Raw genomic sequence first — 16,940 nt, 5'->3', positions numbered from 1 at the left:
TTAGAAAAATAATGCACATTCGAGGTGTAACCCATCATCACCTTGGGTGTGCATTATTTTTATAATAATTCAACAGCCTGTCGTCAATTATTCCTTACATCAGTGATCCTCAAATCTGGCTCACGAGATCCACTTTCCTGCAGAATTTAGCTCTAACCCTAATCAAACACACCTGAGTTTGCTAATCACTGTCTTCAGGATCATTAGAAAATCACAGGTAGGTTTGTTTGATTAGGGTTAGAGCTAAACTCTGAAGGAAAGTGGATCTCGCGAGCCAGATTTGAGGATCACCTAATTTCAATGGCCTGGAGTCAGTTATTCCACTTATATTATGGTTACCACACCTCAAGATATTGTTCAGATGATTTATTTGAAGAAATGTGTCAGGGTTTTGTCCTTAAAATGCTCTTGTGTATAACATCTCATCCCGAGCTTCTACTGACAATTCCAAAATGTGATTTTAGAGCCAGTATTGGAGGCTTGAGCTTGAGTTCGTGCGTCTCTTAACAGCATTTGGCAGCAGCATCTAATAGTGAACCTGTAAGTTTAACTGATTCTCAAAAGTATTCAATATTACTATTTTACTGATAATGTTGCAGAGCAGTGCTGACAACAAGTTTCTGTGCTCAAGTGTGTCTGTACTGTATGTGTGCACTTTTTTTATGGTAGAGAGAGCAGGAAAAAAGAAAGCATGCTTTTTATAGATAATAGGATGTAATTTTGTTTGAAAAACATGGAAATAGATTGTCGTTTTTATCCTGTCGTTTGTTATATTTGTTTGATTGGTCAGTGTTTTTGTGAGTTTTGATTCTTTTGTTGTTAAAGGCTGTAAGGAACTTTGAAGTAACTGAAATCATTTGGCGAGGTGGTATGAAAGTATAATGCAGTTAAGACCTGCTTGCATCTACTTGAGCTGTGCATTTTCTAAAAAATAACTACATAACCTTAGAACTTTGACACACTGTGTCAGAGAGAATGACGGAGATCTGGATCAGAGAAACAGTCTTTAATAAATCCAAAACAAGGGGTAATCCACACTAGAAATGACTGTGACACTCAAACATGACGTTAGTAGACCTGAAAAGGACAGACAGCACAGACTGGGACTTAAATATGTTTATGTCCAAAAAAGTTTTTTGGTTTCTTTCAAATTGAATTCCTTTATGTCCAGAGTTATGATGATGTAGAGAAAATTGATGTAGGACATTGTTAAGATACAGTACATGGCACTTAGCTTTATCTTTTTGAGTTAAGGCTTTTGCAAAATGGATACTATAGGATAAAATGAGCCTCCAATGCCCATATGATACATAGGCTTACAGCTTGAAGAAATGGATGACAAACTACAATGACAAAAGGTTTGGGGGCAGCGAGATATTTTTTAAAGTCAATGATACATTTATTCAGCTATGATGCATTAAATTGATCAAAAGTGACATTACAGACATTTCTAAAGTAAAAGTTTCCACAGTTTCCACAACTATATTTAACAGCATTTAACTGTTTTCAGCATTGAAAATAATAAGAAATGAGTTTAGCTAGTTAGCAGCAAATCAGCATATTAGAATATTTCCTTAAAGATCATGTGACACTGAAGACTGGTGTAATAAAGCCAACAATTCAGCTGTCCATCACAGGAATAAATTAAATTTTGAAATATATTAAAACAGTTATTTTAATTTGTAATAATTCACAGATTTCTCATTTTACTCATGAAAAAAATCTTACCATATACACACACACACCAGTCCAGGGAGACCATTTATGTTTTTACCACTGCATGCTGGGAATGTGGCTGCACCTCTGCTGTTAGCCATCTGTTGAGTGGACACGACTTAGACTTAAATCAAACGCTGCCACCCACACGCTGTGATGGTATCAATACTCTCACCTCCAATGCTTCATCTATCTCTCCAGAACTCCAGAACAGCAGGAACATCACTCTGCGTCACACTGACTAATGAACATTGATAGCCCTCGAGGAGGACAGTGGGTAATCCCGGGAGCATGTCGAGAAGACGGGGATCAATAAACGCTGCTTAATAACTGTCCATCTCTCCAGCCGCTAACACTGATGACCATTTGATCAACACAGCACTCCCTATGCAACCTTTTGTCTTCATTGTCATGTTTAACCAATTTTAAATGATGATTTTTAAGGGTTTTTTTTGCATTTGCATTTGCATTTGTGTGTGCGAGAATGTGCATTTAAAATCTGAGACCGCAAGTTAATTTTTTTTTCGTAGCAAATTAAATTATCGGAATATCAATTAATTGACTCCATACATTTTTGACAAATCTCATGACCATGGTATCCAACGTGATTTGAGAATTATCCAAATCCATTTTCCATCAAAATGTTTATTTGCTTTAAAATTTTCAATATCCTTTCAGTTTATTTCAAGGTTTTAGTTAAACTTTGAATCCCAAATTTTCATTGTGCCCCCAGACTTTTAGATCCCACTATTTATGTACAAATGTATTGCCTTCAGCAAAGACCACATAAACTTAATTAAACTACTTTGTACCCTTCAGTGATGGCCATCAAACTGTAGCACCTGTGCATAACAAGAGAGTCATTTTAAATATAGATTAGCTCACCTTCTCATATTGACACCATTTATCTCTGCACTTTAACTCAAAAAGTTAAAACCGAAGGCAATCCAGGTAGGAGCAACAAATTCACTTTACCTACAAACCTATACCATTCTGGCCAATCTATACAGTAGCCCCTACAAAGACAAGCTAGAAATGAGTTTTATTGAATAAAATAGAACAGAGCAGTAAGAATGAGATTGAGAGATCAGGGGAGTGAATTGCCTTGTAATTGCAAACAAACCAACAGTTGAGTGCACATGTGTAAGGCTGTATGTGTATGTGTATGTGTGTGTGTGTGTGTGTGTGAGAGAGAGAGAGAGAGAGAGAGAGAGATAGAGTTGCATGCTATCACAATGGTCTGACTGTAATGTAAACACGCTGTTCGCTGTGGTAAGGTACTATGGAGCATGGGACTAATACACAAAACAACTAAAGCATTTAACTGGGAAACACACACATAGAAATGTTTACCTAGATATAAATGAAGACATATATTTAAAAAATTGTTTTATATAAAGCTAATTATTAACAGTAATTACTAATTATAATTTATTAAGCAAATTATATTAACTAACCCAAAAACCTACCAATGCAATAAAACCTTTGTGATTAGTTAAATAAATAAATAAAGTAATAAATAGAACAAGGCATTAAGCTTCTGATTAGTTAACACTCTCTGAATAATGTAGTGTGTGGCCATGTATAGAAGAAATAGACTAAGAAATGTGGCACGATTTTGAGTAGGGCAAATCAACAGAAGTCCAAGTTAAATGAAGTAAAATTACTCAGACTGAGCTGTTTCAGCACTATTTTTAAAGGGACCGTATGATAAAAAAAAAAAAAAAATCTCTTTTTTTATTTTAAAGCATAAACTGTTTTGAGTGTACAATATTTAGCCGGTTGTTATCGCAGTATAACCCCCGACAGGGTGATCAGGAACCCAACGCGAAGCAGAGGAGTCCTGTATCACCCTGAAGGGGGTTATTCTGCGATAACAACTGGCTGGATGTACATTATCCCGCTTATTACATGGCTACTTGCCACACAGGTAAATAATTAGACACATAATATTGATTTGAGTTGAAATATTTGAACGCAAAGCTTTCATTAATACAGCAGTTGCGAGCAGGAGGCACGTTCAAACTAGACAGTCAAACCACTTATTACACAATATTTCACCACGCAAATAATTATGTCGATAAAAGATTTAAGATGAAAATCTGACCAGTTTGTTAGTTATATCTTGTAATCCGTTACCACATACAAAACAAATGTTGCAAAATGGCAGCATCTGGGTTTGTATGAAACGAGAGAGCAAGTCCATGATACCAGGATGACCTAATTAAATAATTGTATACAATTTTTAATCGAGTTTTTATATTTTATTAGCTAAACAAACTCAAAGCTTTCTACAAAGAAAAACCCTACCAACAAAAAAAAGTTCCTAGCAAGAGTATAGCGCCAACTTCAGTTACCCGGATGAGCCTGTGTTATTAATTTTTACCGGTTGTTATCGAGGGATAACATACCTCGGAATGTCGCGACTGACCAATCAGAATCAAGTATTCCACAGAGCTGTGTAATAATATACAGTATTATATAGACATTAAGATCTTGATTTTCTTTAAAGCTGCCTTAAAACAATGCATATTGTTAAAAGAGCTATTCAAATAACACTGACTTTACTCATCGGTCCAAAATGACAATTTATGCCTATAAAAGCAACTCATTTCACATTTATGACATCATATAGATGACTAAATTAACATATGACAGTTCCTCAGCACAACACATCAACAATACCTAGTTTTTAGTTCACCCTGTTACAGTAAGTAATGAATAAAACCATTATGCTTACAAACCAAAACAAGAAGATTTGAGTTGTTCTGCTCCTAATCATCAAATCCCATGTTCAACTTTCTGTTCTGTGGCTGTTATTGAAGAATGGAATATAAGGATCAATACAAAGAGGGCTTTCCCCTTAGAAAAGGTGCAAAGGTGTTGGTGCAAACCTTTACAAAAAAAAAATGACTAATGGATGTCAGGAGAACAATGGAATGATAAAATAAATAAATATATTTAATGACCCCTTTACAAATTTTGCATTCTCTCACTGTCTATTTTTTCTTCCGCTGCTGTATTCTGTATTGCAGTGTGTTGTTTGTCAAATATTGCCTCATCTTTTATAAAAGATAAATCAAAAGATAACAGCAATTTTTTTAGAGCTCTTTGTGAATTGTATTCAAAGCTAAAGTGCATATTTGAAGCTTCAAAAGTCTTTTATGAGCTGTTTTTTAAGAGAAAATGCATCTATTATGCAATCATACAGAATAGGCCGATGGCTTGCTTTCTTGTCAAACTATACAAAACTGTGCTCTCTGTTTAATTTATAAACCAACTTCACAGTGCTTGTTCTCAACAGACACCTGCTCTGTTAATGACTGGTTTATCAGCCTCCACCATATTTTGTCCTCATTATGAGCCAATCAGCATGGTGCTTTTTGTCAGTCTGCTAATTACAGGCCAATCAGCTCAGTGCGTTTTGGTGAACCACTCATTAGGAACCAATCAACTCAGTGTGTTTAGCTGAACTACCCACAGATTCTGCCACTGGTTGCCCTGATGTGACCTATCGGTCCTTTCCATCAGCTCCCAAATGAACATGAAGGGATCAAAGGCAGAACTATATCCAGTGTGGCCTAACCTAATTATGACTGATGCCATGCCAAGCCTGCTGACTTTAGCCCTTGACTGTAATGAGCATAGTGACAGCTGGCAGTACACCATATATGTTACATATACAGAAAGAATTAGTCATGTTACACCAGAGGTGATGCCCCTTTTGTCTTTGAGTTTATATGCAATGAGAGGCTTTAATGCATGTGAATGAGGTTTAGTAACACCATCGCTAGAAAGGATGCATGCAGGTTTCATTAGAGCTAGCAGAGATAATGTTTATGCCAGACTGCAGGCAACTTTTTATTGTCTGTATTGTGAGAATTCACAGGCGCCACATCATTGCAGTTGATCTGTAAACACAGGGTCCAAATTTACCACTCGCCACACGACAAATACAAGTAAAAATAGATTTAGTGAGCAAACAGAGTTGGTCGGCAACTTTTTTAGGAAAAGCTGCATTACATGGTTAAAAAGAACTGCATGAATGATAATTTTAGCCTTGCTGATGTAAGTGACAACTTATCTGTCAATCTGACACATCTTCCTTTATCTTTAAACAGCTTATATCTCAGTGAAAGATTCAGCACTGTAGGATTTTTTTTTTTCCCCAGAAGTTCATGACGCAAAATATTCCTTGCATTACACCACAAAATCTTCACATTTTTGTATTTCTTTTTAAAGAGATAGAGACAGTCTTAGCCTGTATTGATGCTGCAAGTGAGACAATGACCTGTACTGTTTGCATTACCATGGTCAATGACTATAGACTAACAATCAGTTTGATCAGTATTTTTAAACAAACACAATTTTACATGTAGGAAATTATTAGTTCTTTAATATTTAATTTTTTACAGATTATGGTGCCATCTGGTACGTTTTTAAAAATAACACTTAAAAAAGCATTGCAATAAACTTAAAATGACATTGTTTACAGTTTTACAGAAGAAAATTATATTTTATAAAATATATTTTGCAAAAGAATAATGTTAAATGCAGTTTAATGGCCACCAAAAATGAAATTATATTACAAAAGATTTTCTTTTTTCACTAGCCACTGCAGAAAGTTCATTTTGAACCCCAAACACACACTCGGTTCAAGCCAAAGGCACATGTCGGCTCTACAGGGGTTGAGGTTCACACATTCTCCAAGCTTGAGTGTTTTGTTCTTCATGATCAAAAGTCTCTCGCAGATAGAAGGGACAGAAAGGCTACAGTAAACAGAACAAAACGTGCCTCAGTTCACACATCACTTTATATCCCCTCCCAGGCAGAGACCATCAAACCCTGCATTGTTGATCTGTATTCGTGTGGTTGCGGCACATGAACTCGACAAGAGTCTGAACTCTGTTCATTTGTATTCACATGACTGTGACTCAGCCTCAATTCCCCCTTATTCACAACCAGCCTCTGTAGCACTAACAAGAAGTCTCTGCTTGTGAGCAAGGTGGTAGCATTCTTCAGCACCCTGCCGAGATAAAATCACTCCAGACAATCTCCGGCCTTTCCCATTCCGCCTGTCAGTATGCCGCATGGAAGTCGTAAAAATGCCAGATTCTTTTATTGAGGCTCTGGTAATTGTCCTGGCAGTTTAATCGTGCCTTTACAAAAGACGGTGGAATGACGGGCCGTTAACATAATGAGCGGCTCTGTCACCTCCTCCTGCGCTCCAGTCCACTCTGCCCACTCCACGATTGTGTATGTGTGTGTGGGTGGGTGGGTGTGCTTTCCTTTATCTAAATCCAAAAAAGGTCTCAATTTCTTCTCTTTTCTTCTCTGTTCTCTCCAGATGATGGGGTTGGAGGGGGGGTTGGATCCTGTGCAACATGCCGACTGAATGGATGACTGACTCTAAATGAGCTCGCACCAAGGGTGCGTATTTCAGACCTGACCTCACACATATAGGTCTATACATATCGTCAGGTGTGCTAGATACAACACCACATTAGGACTGGGTGATTTGATGGCAGAAATGTGTCATCTTGATCTAGTATATACTGCAGTACATATCCATGAACAGGGGCATTAGGAGGGACAACATGTTCATTTTCTCTTACAGTATGTCGGTTCTTTGTCTTATTTGAATCTGTGGCATACTTGCATTGTTTTATGCTGCTCACAGGGTTTCTGGGGGTCTTAAAATGTCTTAATTCATCCCCATCCACAATTTAAGGCCTTAACAATGCCTTAAATCATAACAGGAATTCTTAAATCAATAAAAGTTGTATGCATTGCAAAAAGGCGCATCTTGTATTTTTGTCTTGTTTTCCAACACAAATATCTAAACATCTTTAAAACAATACGCATTTTCTGGAGATGCAGATGGAAAATGTCAGCTCTTTGTTCTTGTTTCTATCAAAAACTTTGATCAATTTTGACCATAAACAAGACATATCTTATGTAATTTTGCTTCACTGGAAAACAAGACAAAAACAAAAATACAGATGACAAACTTTTTTGCAGTGCGATCTGAAGGCACAGTAAAAGTTATTTCCATATTGTAATGGAAAGCTGTTGGAAGTTGTATTTTCAAACTTTTAAGTGATGTCAGTACAACTCATTGTGTTCCCTGGACATTTACATTAAGAGAACATATTGATGTATTGGGTACCTTTAACTGTGTTCCTTAGCTTGTCTTTATTTTCTCTTAAAAAGGTCTTAAATTTACCTTCATCAAACCTGTAGAAACCCCGTGTTTATGTTTTCATTTGAAAAATAAATAAATAAACATGCAGATGAGCAGATTCTCCATTTTGGTATGGAGAATCATTGTGTTGGAGAAATGAATGAACTCATAACTTGAATAAAACCTAGCATACATTACTGACAGATACGATTTTGAGTCTGTTAGGAAAATATAGAGCTGCTCAGCAAAACAACACTACTGCCAATAAATGGCTGAAAAGCTATAATTAAATAGTTATAATGAAAAATTGTACTGCAATATCCTCAGATCTCATACAGGAATCTAAGAATAACTTAAATGTCAGTGAATGTTATATTTAGTAGCTCCTCCTAAGAGGTGAGAGCTTACTGCTCAAGCTAATAATTCTACCAACATACTCATTGCAATTCACTCTATATTATGTTTCGGCGAATTGGTGGTGAATTGGCGTGTATTTGTATGATCTCATTCTCATTCATACACTTTCATATGATCTGCTTATGTTCTACAGAGGGTAGCATTTAGGGATTGATCTCCTTTTCTTTTTTTTTTAAATCATAAGTTTTGTACCAACCAAAATGCATGAATTTATATAAAAACCACCACTTATTTTACTATTTTTTTTTTATTTAGTTTATTAAACATTAATAAGTCAGGGTTGCTGGCTTGTTAGTCACCAAAAGATACAAAGACACACTAAAGTTTAAAGCTGTCCCAAAGTCATAACAAGGATGAGGTTACAAAATATTAATTAAAAATAAAGTCAACCAAAACTTCAATTTCTATCATTTATAATTTTTCATCTCACCCTTAAGTAATTTCAAACCCATAAAACTTTTATTCATCTTGGAAATACAGTTAAAGATATATATATTTTTATGAAACCTGGGAGATTTTTGTTCCTCCATTGAAAGTTCAATACACTGAAACTTTGAAAATTCAAAAAGTTCATAAAAGTAATCCATATGAATCATATCACTCCGAAAAGACATCACTTTAAACACTGAACAAATTTAATTTAGGCTTTTGTTCACATATAAACAACTGATCAACTCACACAGAGCTTATCAAATATAGTAAACAGAACCTCAAACGTTTGTTATTTGTTTGTTTTTGCAAGTCATATTTAATGTGCTCTACAGTATATGTGTGCATTTATCAGTTGTTTATGTATGAATAAAAACCTTTTTACTGTGTTGCCAAATTAAATCTGCTCATCATATAAAACGATCAAAGATGACAGCTCAATTTTCTTATGAACTTTTAAAAGCGCTGAAGTTTGGGGCGAATAAAACTTTAAAGGAGAGACGAAAATCTCTCAGGTTTCTGTAAAAATAACTTAATTTGTGATGAACCAAAGTCTTATGAATGTGGAATTTAATAAGAGTAAGTAAATGATGCCAAAATTTACATTTTTCACGATTACTCATGCTATTATATAAGATTTTGGTCAAAGATTCCACCTTTAGACCAAATTCTGTGCGATGAGTCCTTTATTGAGACACATAACAGCCCTGTCTACTCACCGCACATTAATACTCATCTATCCCGCCTACTTAACCCCGGCTGAATCAAGTCAATCCCAGTCAATATTCACTCACAGGGACAGCTTATTAAAAAGTCACACCAAAAATCATGCCAAACGAATAGACTAAGAGATGTATGCAGAGGATAATTAGCAGGGTGAAGACAGAGAACCTGGACAGGCCAGAAGGGGAGGGGAGGGGCCATTCACATTAATGCTGGTGAGAAACAGCAACGTGCCAGAATGAATTCATATCCCAGCATGGTGCAATGAACAGCACCGCATAATGTAATCTGCCACAATTCAAGGCTACTAAATGTGCGGCTAACAAATTTATTCAATCCCCTAAGAGCTTAAAGGGCTAAATGAACATTAGTCTAGGAAAGGTGGAATTCATTTGCCTCGCATGCATGAATCTCACACTGTTGTTAACAGTTGGAAATTACATATGATCACTTGTATTAATACCTTGAGAAAGGGTAATTCGGATTTGCTCAAAGACTCATAACTACACTAAAGTCTTAGAATGAGCACTTCAAAAAGTATAAAGTAATGTAACACGAAATTGTATGGTAATAGTTCTTCTCTTCTTTATTCATTCATAACTTAATCATATTTTATTCCCACATTTGACATGATTATGTTGTAGACTTGGTAGCAAAGTTTCTCTAAATGATTACACTGCAACAAAACAGTTGACAAAGCCCATTAACGTTTCTCCTTGGACTGGAACCATGATGGCTGTCAAAGTTAAGAGTGACACAGAAGGACACAAACCAATCATCTCTCACATTGCTTGTATCTCCCCTGCAGGAGAGGACGCTTCATAGATTGACCCAAAATAGTTGCTGTATGCAGTGTATTGCATTTCTGAAAAGAGGCTAAATGAACACATGCTGACTTCAAAATGCTAAGAATAAAATGTCCCCACAAGGAAAGCAAAACCTGATATCGTCTAAACAGCTTAATAAACATACTGAATGTGTCTTAATAAAAATGCAAAAAGGTTGTGTGAAGGTTAGTTTTGGGTTAAGAGACAGAAAATATCATTAGACCAAAGCCAATGGAAATTCTCAACCACCACCAAAACAAACGTGTGAAAATCAGTGCAAAAGTGTCACTCTACGTCAATGACTGTATGACAATCCTGTCTAGCTGGTGGCTATATGTCTTTCGTCCTCAGCTTGTGAACCTCAGTGGAAAACCAGTATGTGTCAGAAAGAGAGAGAGTATATACGTTACACTGACAGTATGCTCTTATTTTCAAGACTAGCCCGTGATTGAATGTCTGTTCTGGTTTTACTCCTGTTTTTAATCCTGTCCCACTTGTGGCTTTTGATTTTTGCTCACAATCCTATTACGAACCTATTGTGGCCTATTGCTTTCTTGTCAAGAAAGGGTATCATGCACCTTTTTTTAATTTAATGTTGCACCAGTGGCGGTCTTGGTTTCATTTGTTGCCCTAGGCTAGATAACACCTTAAATCAGCTTAGCACTTCATTATGTAAGGGTAACACATGTTTTGGCTATTGATACAATTTTCAGACACTGTGCAAGGAAAAGCCCAGTTCAACTAAATATTGAATCTTTTTTTAGTAAATCAAGCAAAATTGCAACTGAACTTTACAGACAATCCATCTTTGTTGCATGTAAAAGAAAGCTTTGACATTTTGATAATAACTATTTATGTGTTCCACTGAAAAGTGGCATATGCATGCTGTTGCAAACTGGATTGCTGGATGATGACAGTTTTCTGTTCAAAGTAAATGATCTGCATTACTTCTGATAATTATCAAAGATAGCTACCTTTTGGGGGAAGTTGCAGTCAAAATCCACTTGAAAATATAAGGGCGCTCAATGACAAGACACTTCTAATGACCATAACGTCTCCCACACCTCCCACTTTCTCTTTGTTCCTTTTTAAGTTTGTGTGAGTGTATACTTAAAAACATTGTGACATTCACATTTATTTCATAAATGTAACCCATTTATGGTCCATATTCAATATGGAAATTTAAATCTAAAAGCACTAAATGAAGCACGACTCTAGCAGTAATGCTTCAGTGAGGCTATTAAGCATCATACAATCTTAGAGGGAAAAACAGGACTGTCATCATCAATCTGAAATTTTTTTTTTTTTTCTCCACCATGGCATGCCAAGAAAGATTGCCTCAAAACGTCTGCTTTCAGCCTGTTGCCCAATGCACAAGCGCTTCTCTTGAGACTGTTTGACAAAACTAAGTCTCAGTGGAATACACAAATGGAACGACAGGACGACAGGAGCCAGCGGCATGGGGTCTAGTTAGGAGGTATCCGTCGCAAACGCTTTTGACAAGAGCTCATGACTCCACAGTGTCAGGCTGCTGGCTCGTCATAATTCTTTAAAGGCATTTGCATAGCTGCAGTAGGATGCGTCCTGCACTCTACCTGCGGACCGCGCGAGATCCACGATGACGCGCACAGCTTGACGGACTGGGTGTCGGGCTGCTGCTTTAATGATGGAGGTAATGTGCCGTGCATTTGCACATTAAATACAAGCGACAGGTAATTCTGACACATACGTAATCGCATTAGCGGGTCGTCCGATGCGTCTCATTTGGTGTGCCAAACATGATAATGACACTTAAGTGCGCACTGAAAATCTAGCGTCCTGACAATCAAACCAGAGATAATATAAACGTCCCAACACCCGAAACACTGCATCTTTCGGTTAGAATAACTTAAAACAACATTGCAATCGCAAAAGAAACAAGTTGAAGTTAAAACGCAGCGACACGAGATGATTCGTGCGTCTGCAGGCAAAGAAGGGATTCTTCTTTCCCTTCACATCCGCAACAGCTGCAACTGAGATCATCCTCCGTTCCCCTCAAATCAGCAGAATTAATCGGAAGAAAACTCACCAAAAATTGCCAGCTGGAACAAGTAGAGCCCGATGAAGTCCATCCTGCTTAGAGCCAACAATCTTGAGGCAGTAAAAGACTTTCGCGACTGCCCGTGTCCACTGGCACCAAAGTTGTCCAGAAAACGTCGTACTGCGTTCAGTGCTGAATTCCTCCAAAAATGCGAGACGCAATCCAAATCATTTCATAGGAACAGAGCACGTCGAGAATCATCTTTTATTCCCCAGCAAATCTGGCGCCAGGTCGAGGGAAACAGTTGCACAAAATCAGTGTCACGAAACGGCACTATTTCATTACCAAGTTTGTATGCTGCGTTAAAAACCTCATTAGCACTCAAGACACTAATTGAAGCGCGGTGCCGGTCTTCGGGAGTAAATGCTGCTGTTTTTCGTCTGGTGCTGCGTCTCTGTCTAACTCCTGAACGCATGAGAACTGCACTGACACCAAATCACTGGACGCGTAAGAGCACTGCGCTCTGCCCTCTAACTCTACTGACAGCAGAGAGGAGCAAATGTTTGGAAAGAGAATGCAATTAAATGTCATACTCTGTGGAACATGGGATATCGAATTGTGTTACAAGATAAAATGTTTCAAAAACAGAAACGTAAATTTCCTAGATTAGTGTATTCTGTGGTATGTTAGAAGGTCACCCACATCCATGCGGTGAGAAAATATCATTTTATTTGTAAAGCTTTCAAAAATAAAACTATTTCTGGTCATCATTTGAATGCTACGCTGGTTCTTGAGACGTGGGACAAAACATGATATCACTTAAAATAGCAACAGTTACACTGAAATTAATCACATATAATGACGATAACAAACAAATAAAAAAAAAAAACTTTTTTAAAATAATAATAAAAAATGCATTATCACTCAGTACTACAAAACCACCTGTACTTGTGTATATATTATTGTCACAACTATTATGTCAACTCTATCACATAATATAGAAACTGTTATTTTTTTATTTTTAGTATTTTTTTTTTTTTGTTATTTTGTTTTCTCACAGAACAAACAAAAAAATGTCTACTACTATGCTAAAAAATAAAACCAAATAAAAAAACTAGAACAGTTTAGAGATGAATGCACACAAAGATAAATTATAATTATGTTCAGATTTTTTTAAGTCTCATTTTAAGTTGGTAATGTTAGTAGTGAAATGTGTAGTTAGTTTGTCAGCAACAGTAGAAGAAGATGCACTCAAATATAAGTGAAAACCTCTAAATATGTTGTAGAGATTAATCCAAAATAATTCCTTGATGCATAAATTTTTTTCAACTTGTGAAGACTTTTTTCCAAGAATCAATGAATATTTATTTATTTAGTTTGTGTTCCATGCCACTACAACAATTTCAACAGAGAGAAATATTCATTCAAGCTGGGAAGCAGAGCTCTCAGCCTCAGTGTAAATAAGAAATGAGTGACATTTCCATTAGTTTTGGCAAAGGTTGAAAATGTGTGTGATTGCTTGAGCTGTGTTCGATCTCACTGTATGTTTCTTCTTTTCATCACTTTTGTTCTCGGTGCTGTGGCACCTTTGAAGTGTGGATGTAATAATTATGACATAATACCTGCTGCAGGTATTTTGACTGACAGGGAAGAGAGAGTGAACAAGTGAGAAAAAAGTAAGACCGATAGATTGCTAGAGAGAGTGTGTTTGGCCAGTAAAATGTTTGCCAGCAGGGGTTTGGCACAGCATCCTCTCTCACAAGCTGGAAAACTGTGGAAACAGGCATACTAACGGCCCATCTGTTGAGAGAGAGAGAGAGAGAGAGAGAGAGAGAGAGAGAGAGAGATAACAGAAAGTCCTTTTGCGCAGTGCTGACAGGTGATGACTCTACAGCAAGTCCTCTTTACTTTCATCCTGGTTCTTCTCTCAGAACTTCTGTAAAAGACAGAGAAAATGTAAGTGAAAGTGTATGCAGTTAGAAGCATAATAAATGTAAAATGTGGTTGTATATAATAGTATGTTGTGGGTTTTAAAAGTTGGCGGATTGTTACACTCTTTATATTATTAAGTCTATTTGAAGGATACAAGTTATTGTGCAAAGAGTAGCCAGGAAAAAGGTACTGATAATGGGGCAAGTTGTCATATTTCATGCATGTTTTTTTTATTGAAATAACAAATTTCTTCTTTGGTTTTTCTTATGTACATAAGGGTTTTGTTACATCTTATGTTGTTGAATTAATGTTTATTGCTATATTTTAGTGTCATGTGTTACCATGTGTTTTATAACCATACATTTAATGTTTAATATATATATATATATATATATATATATATATATATATATATATATATATATATATATATATATATATATATATATATATGCAAAAACCGGTAACACTTTATTTTAAGGCGTCATTGTTACATTGTTACATATACTTACTACTATAATAAGAATAAATCATACATAATTACATGCAAGTAACCCTAAGGAAAACCATAATAAATAACCCTAACCACAAAGTAAGTACATGTAGTTAATTAATATTACTCTATACTTACATGTATAATTACACTGTAACAAGGACCACTTAAAATAAAGTGTAACCCAAAAACCTTATACAGTACATACAGACCTTGTGACAACTTTCCCATGATACAGCCATCCTATATCTCATGATTCTTATTTTCCTTTCTCTTGAAATTCATGGTTTTGAATGACAAGTTGCTGTTATTAAGTTTTTGATACATTGCCAGGGCTTATCATCTCAGCCATTTCATCTCAGCTTAGCCTGAACTTTAATCTCCTGTAATTAGTTCATCTATCAAATGCTTGCACCTTTGAGTTTTGTATGAATGTATATACATAATCATGCATAATTATAATCAAGTTCAAATGTACATGCTTTGAATTTGTCTGTGGCCTCAACCATCCCCCGCCAATCTTCATTTGGACTAAAATGAACATAAAAATGTACATAAGCTGTTTGTTTTTAACACTGGGATCTTTCCAAAGAAAATTTAAAGCAGCAGATGCTACAGGAACAAAATTGTTTGGCAACATTTCTCAACAACTCATATTACTATTTTATTAGTTTTTCAGGTGTTTAGGAATAATGGTAACCTACAGTACTAATTTACTTCCTTTTTATGACCTCAGGCCATCAGTATGACCTCAGTTTCTGAACATAGATTCATTATTATGTAAATGTGGTAAGTCAATTATTGAGTTTCTGACATTAGAAATCCAAGTATTTTGTAACAAGATGTTCTGCTGCATATTTTCAAAAAAAAAAAAAATATATATATATATATATATATATATATTATATTGAGTTCTGAAAATCTTTTTTTCTTAGTTAAATTAATTGTATTATTTTTCAAAAGGATTTATCAAAGGAAATTTGATTCATCATGTGATTAAATACATAAGGTAACACTTTTGTCATTAATGAATAACTACACAGAAACAAATGAGTAACACAATATTAACTACTATTTTAATAACTACTGTTAACTAACAAGAAACTCTGATTAACTTGATGCACTTATTTGAATGTGGTAATGGAGTTTATGAATGGTTAGAAGATTCTGTACATTACGATTAGGTTTTCATTGATAAGTATTGTTAGAATTATGGTAGCCCAGTGACTTTCTCTGAGAGGTATGAAAAATAATAGTGAACTAGCACATTCAACTGAGTGCTATTAATTAATAAATGTGTATATCAGAGTGTCTTGTTGGTTAATAGCAAAATGTTAATATTTTTATGCTGTGAAACATTGCTTGTTTGTTCCTGTGTAGGTATTCATTAAGCAAGGAACAGTATTGTAAAGTGTTACCTGTAATAGAAATGAAGCTGAATCTGTGGAGGAAGAAGGAAGAATTGTCAGAAGGCTGAGGCAAGTGGTTATTTATTTACCATGGTGGTGTGATTGACAGGATTTAATAAATATGCTTTGTTTGAAGTCTGCTGTATTTAATTCAACATGACATAATTTCTGAAAAAAAGTGTTCCATTTCATTCTGTTCCAGCAGACATTTATCCATTTATTTATGGAATATAAAACTATTAGCAATAATTTTCTCACACCTAAGAGAATATAACTGGTATTTCTCATTCATTCCATCGTTCATCTACTAATGCATTCATTCATGCAATTACCTCAAAGGAGATTTAATTCTGAACCTGAGATGCAAATGACTTTATTTTTTTCAGGGGCAAACACTGACTAAACTTGCTGAAAGACCCTTTCTGTCCTCACCAATCATCAAGCTCCTCTGACATGACACCATCCTAATTTATTGACTCAACAGACAATTATAACACAATAACAGGACTCATTTTCAATTAATTTATAATGTCATCCTTGTGTAATTGCTTTCATTGTTGTAATTGTGTGGGCTTACAAAGTTGACCTCCATGTCTGTGAGTAGAAGGAACGTGTCAGCAGAAACAGAGGTAGGTGACAACACTGCTTTTTACTTATTATACCAACTCCATGAGACATTAATATGCCATGAGTCAATGGAGCCACAGGAGGGTAAAATCTGTGTGTGTGTGTGTGTGTGTGTGTGTGTGTGTGTGTGTGTCTACTATATGTGCGACATAAAATTTCAGCA

The 16,940-nt window shown here is 35.7% G+C and overlaps 1 protein-coding gene across 1 annotated transcript in view; it reads right to left on the bottom strand.

Annotated features, from left to right (window-relative positions):
- Positions 1-12,873, bottom strand: part of gfra4a (GDNF family receptor alpha 4a) — a 114,619-nt gene extending 101,746 nt beyond the window's left edge. The window contains exon 1 of the mRNA XM_042736609.1: positions 12,365-12,873. Coding sequence (XP_042592543.1) covers positions 12,365-12,407 — 43 coding nt within the window. The 5' untranslated portion in view covers positions 12,408-12,873. The remainder of the gene's footprint in view (positions 1-12,364) is intronic.
- Between the last annotated feature and the right edge of the window lie 4,067 nt (positions 12,874-16,940).

Source organism: Cyprinus carpio, chromosome B13 (genome assembly GCF_018340385.1).
Source record: "Cyprinus carpio isolate SPL01 chromosome B13, ASM1834038v1, whole genome shotgun sequence".
Taxonomy (NCBI): Eukaryota; Metazoa; Chordata; class Actinopteri; order Cypriniformes; family Cyprinidae; genus Cyprinus; species Cyprinus carpio.
The sequence above is the reverse complement of the archived record's forward strand: the minus strand, read 5'-3'. Positions and strand labels throughout refer to the sequence as shown.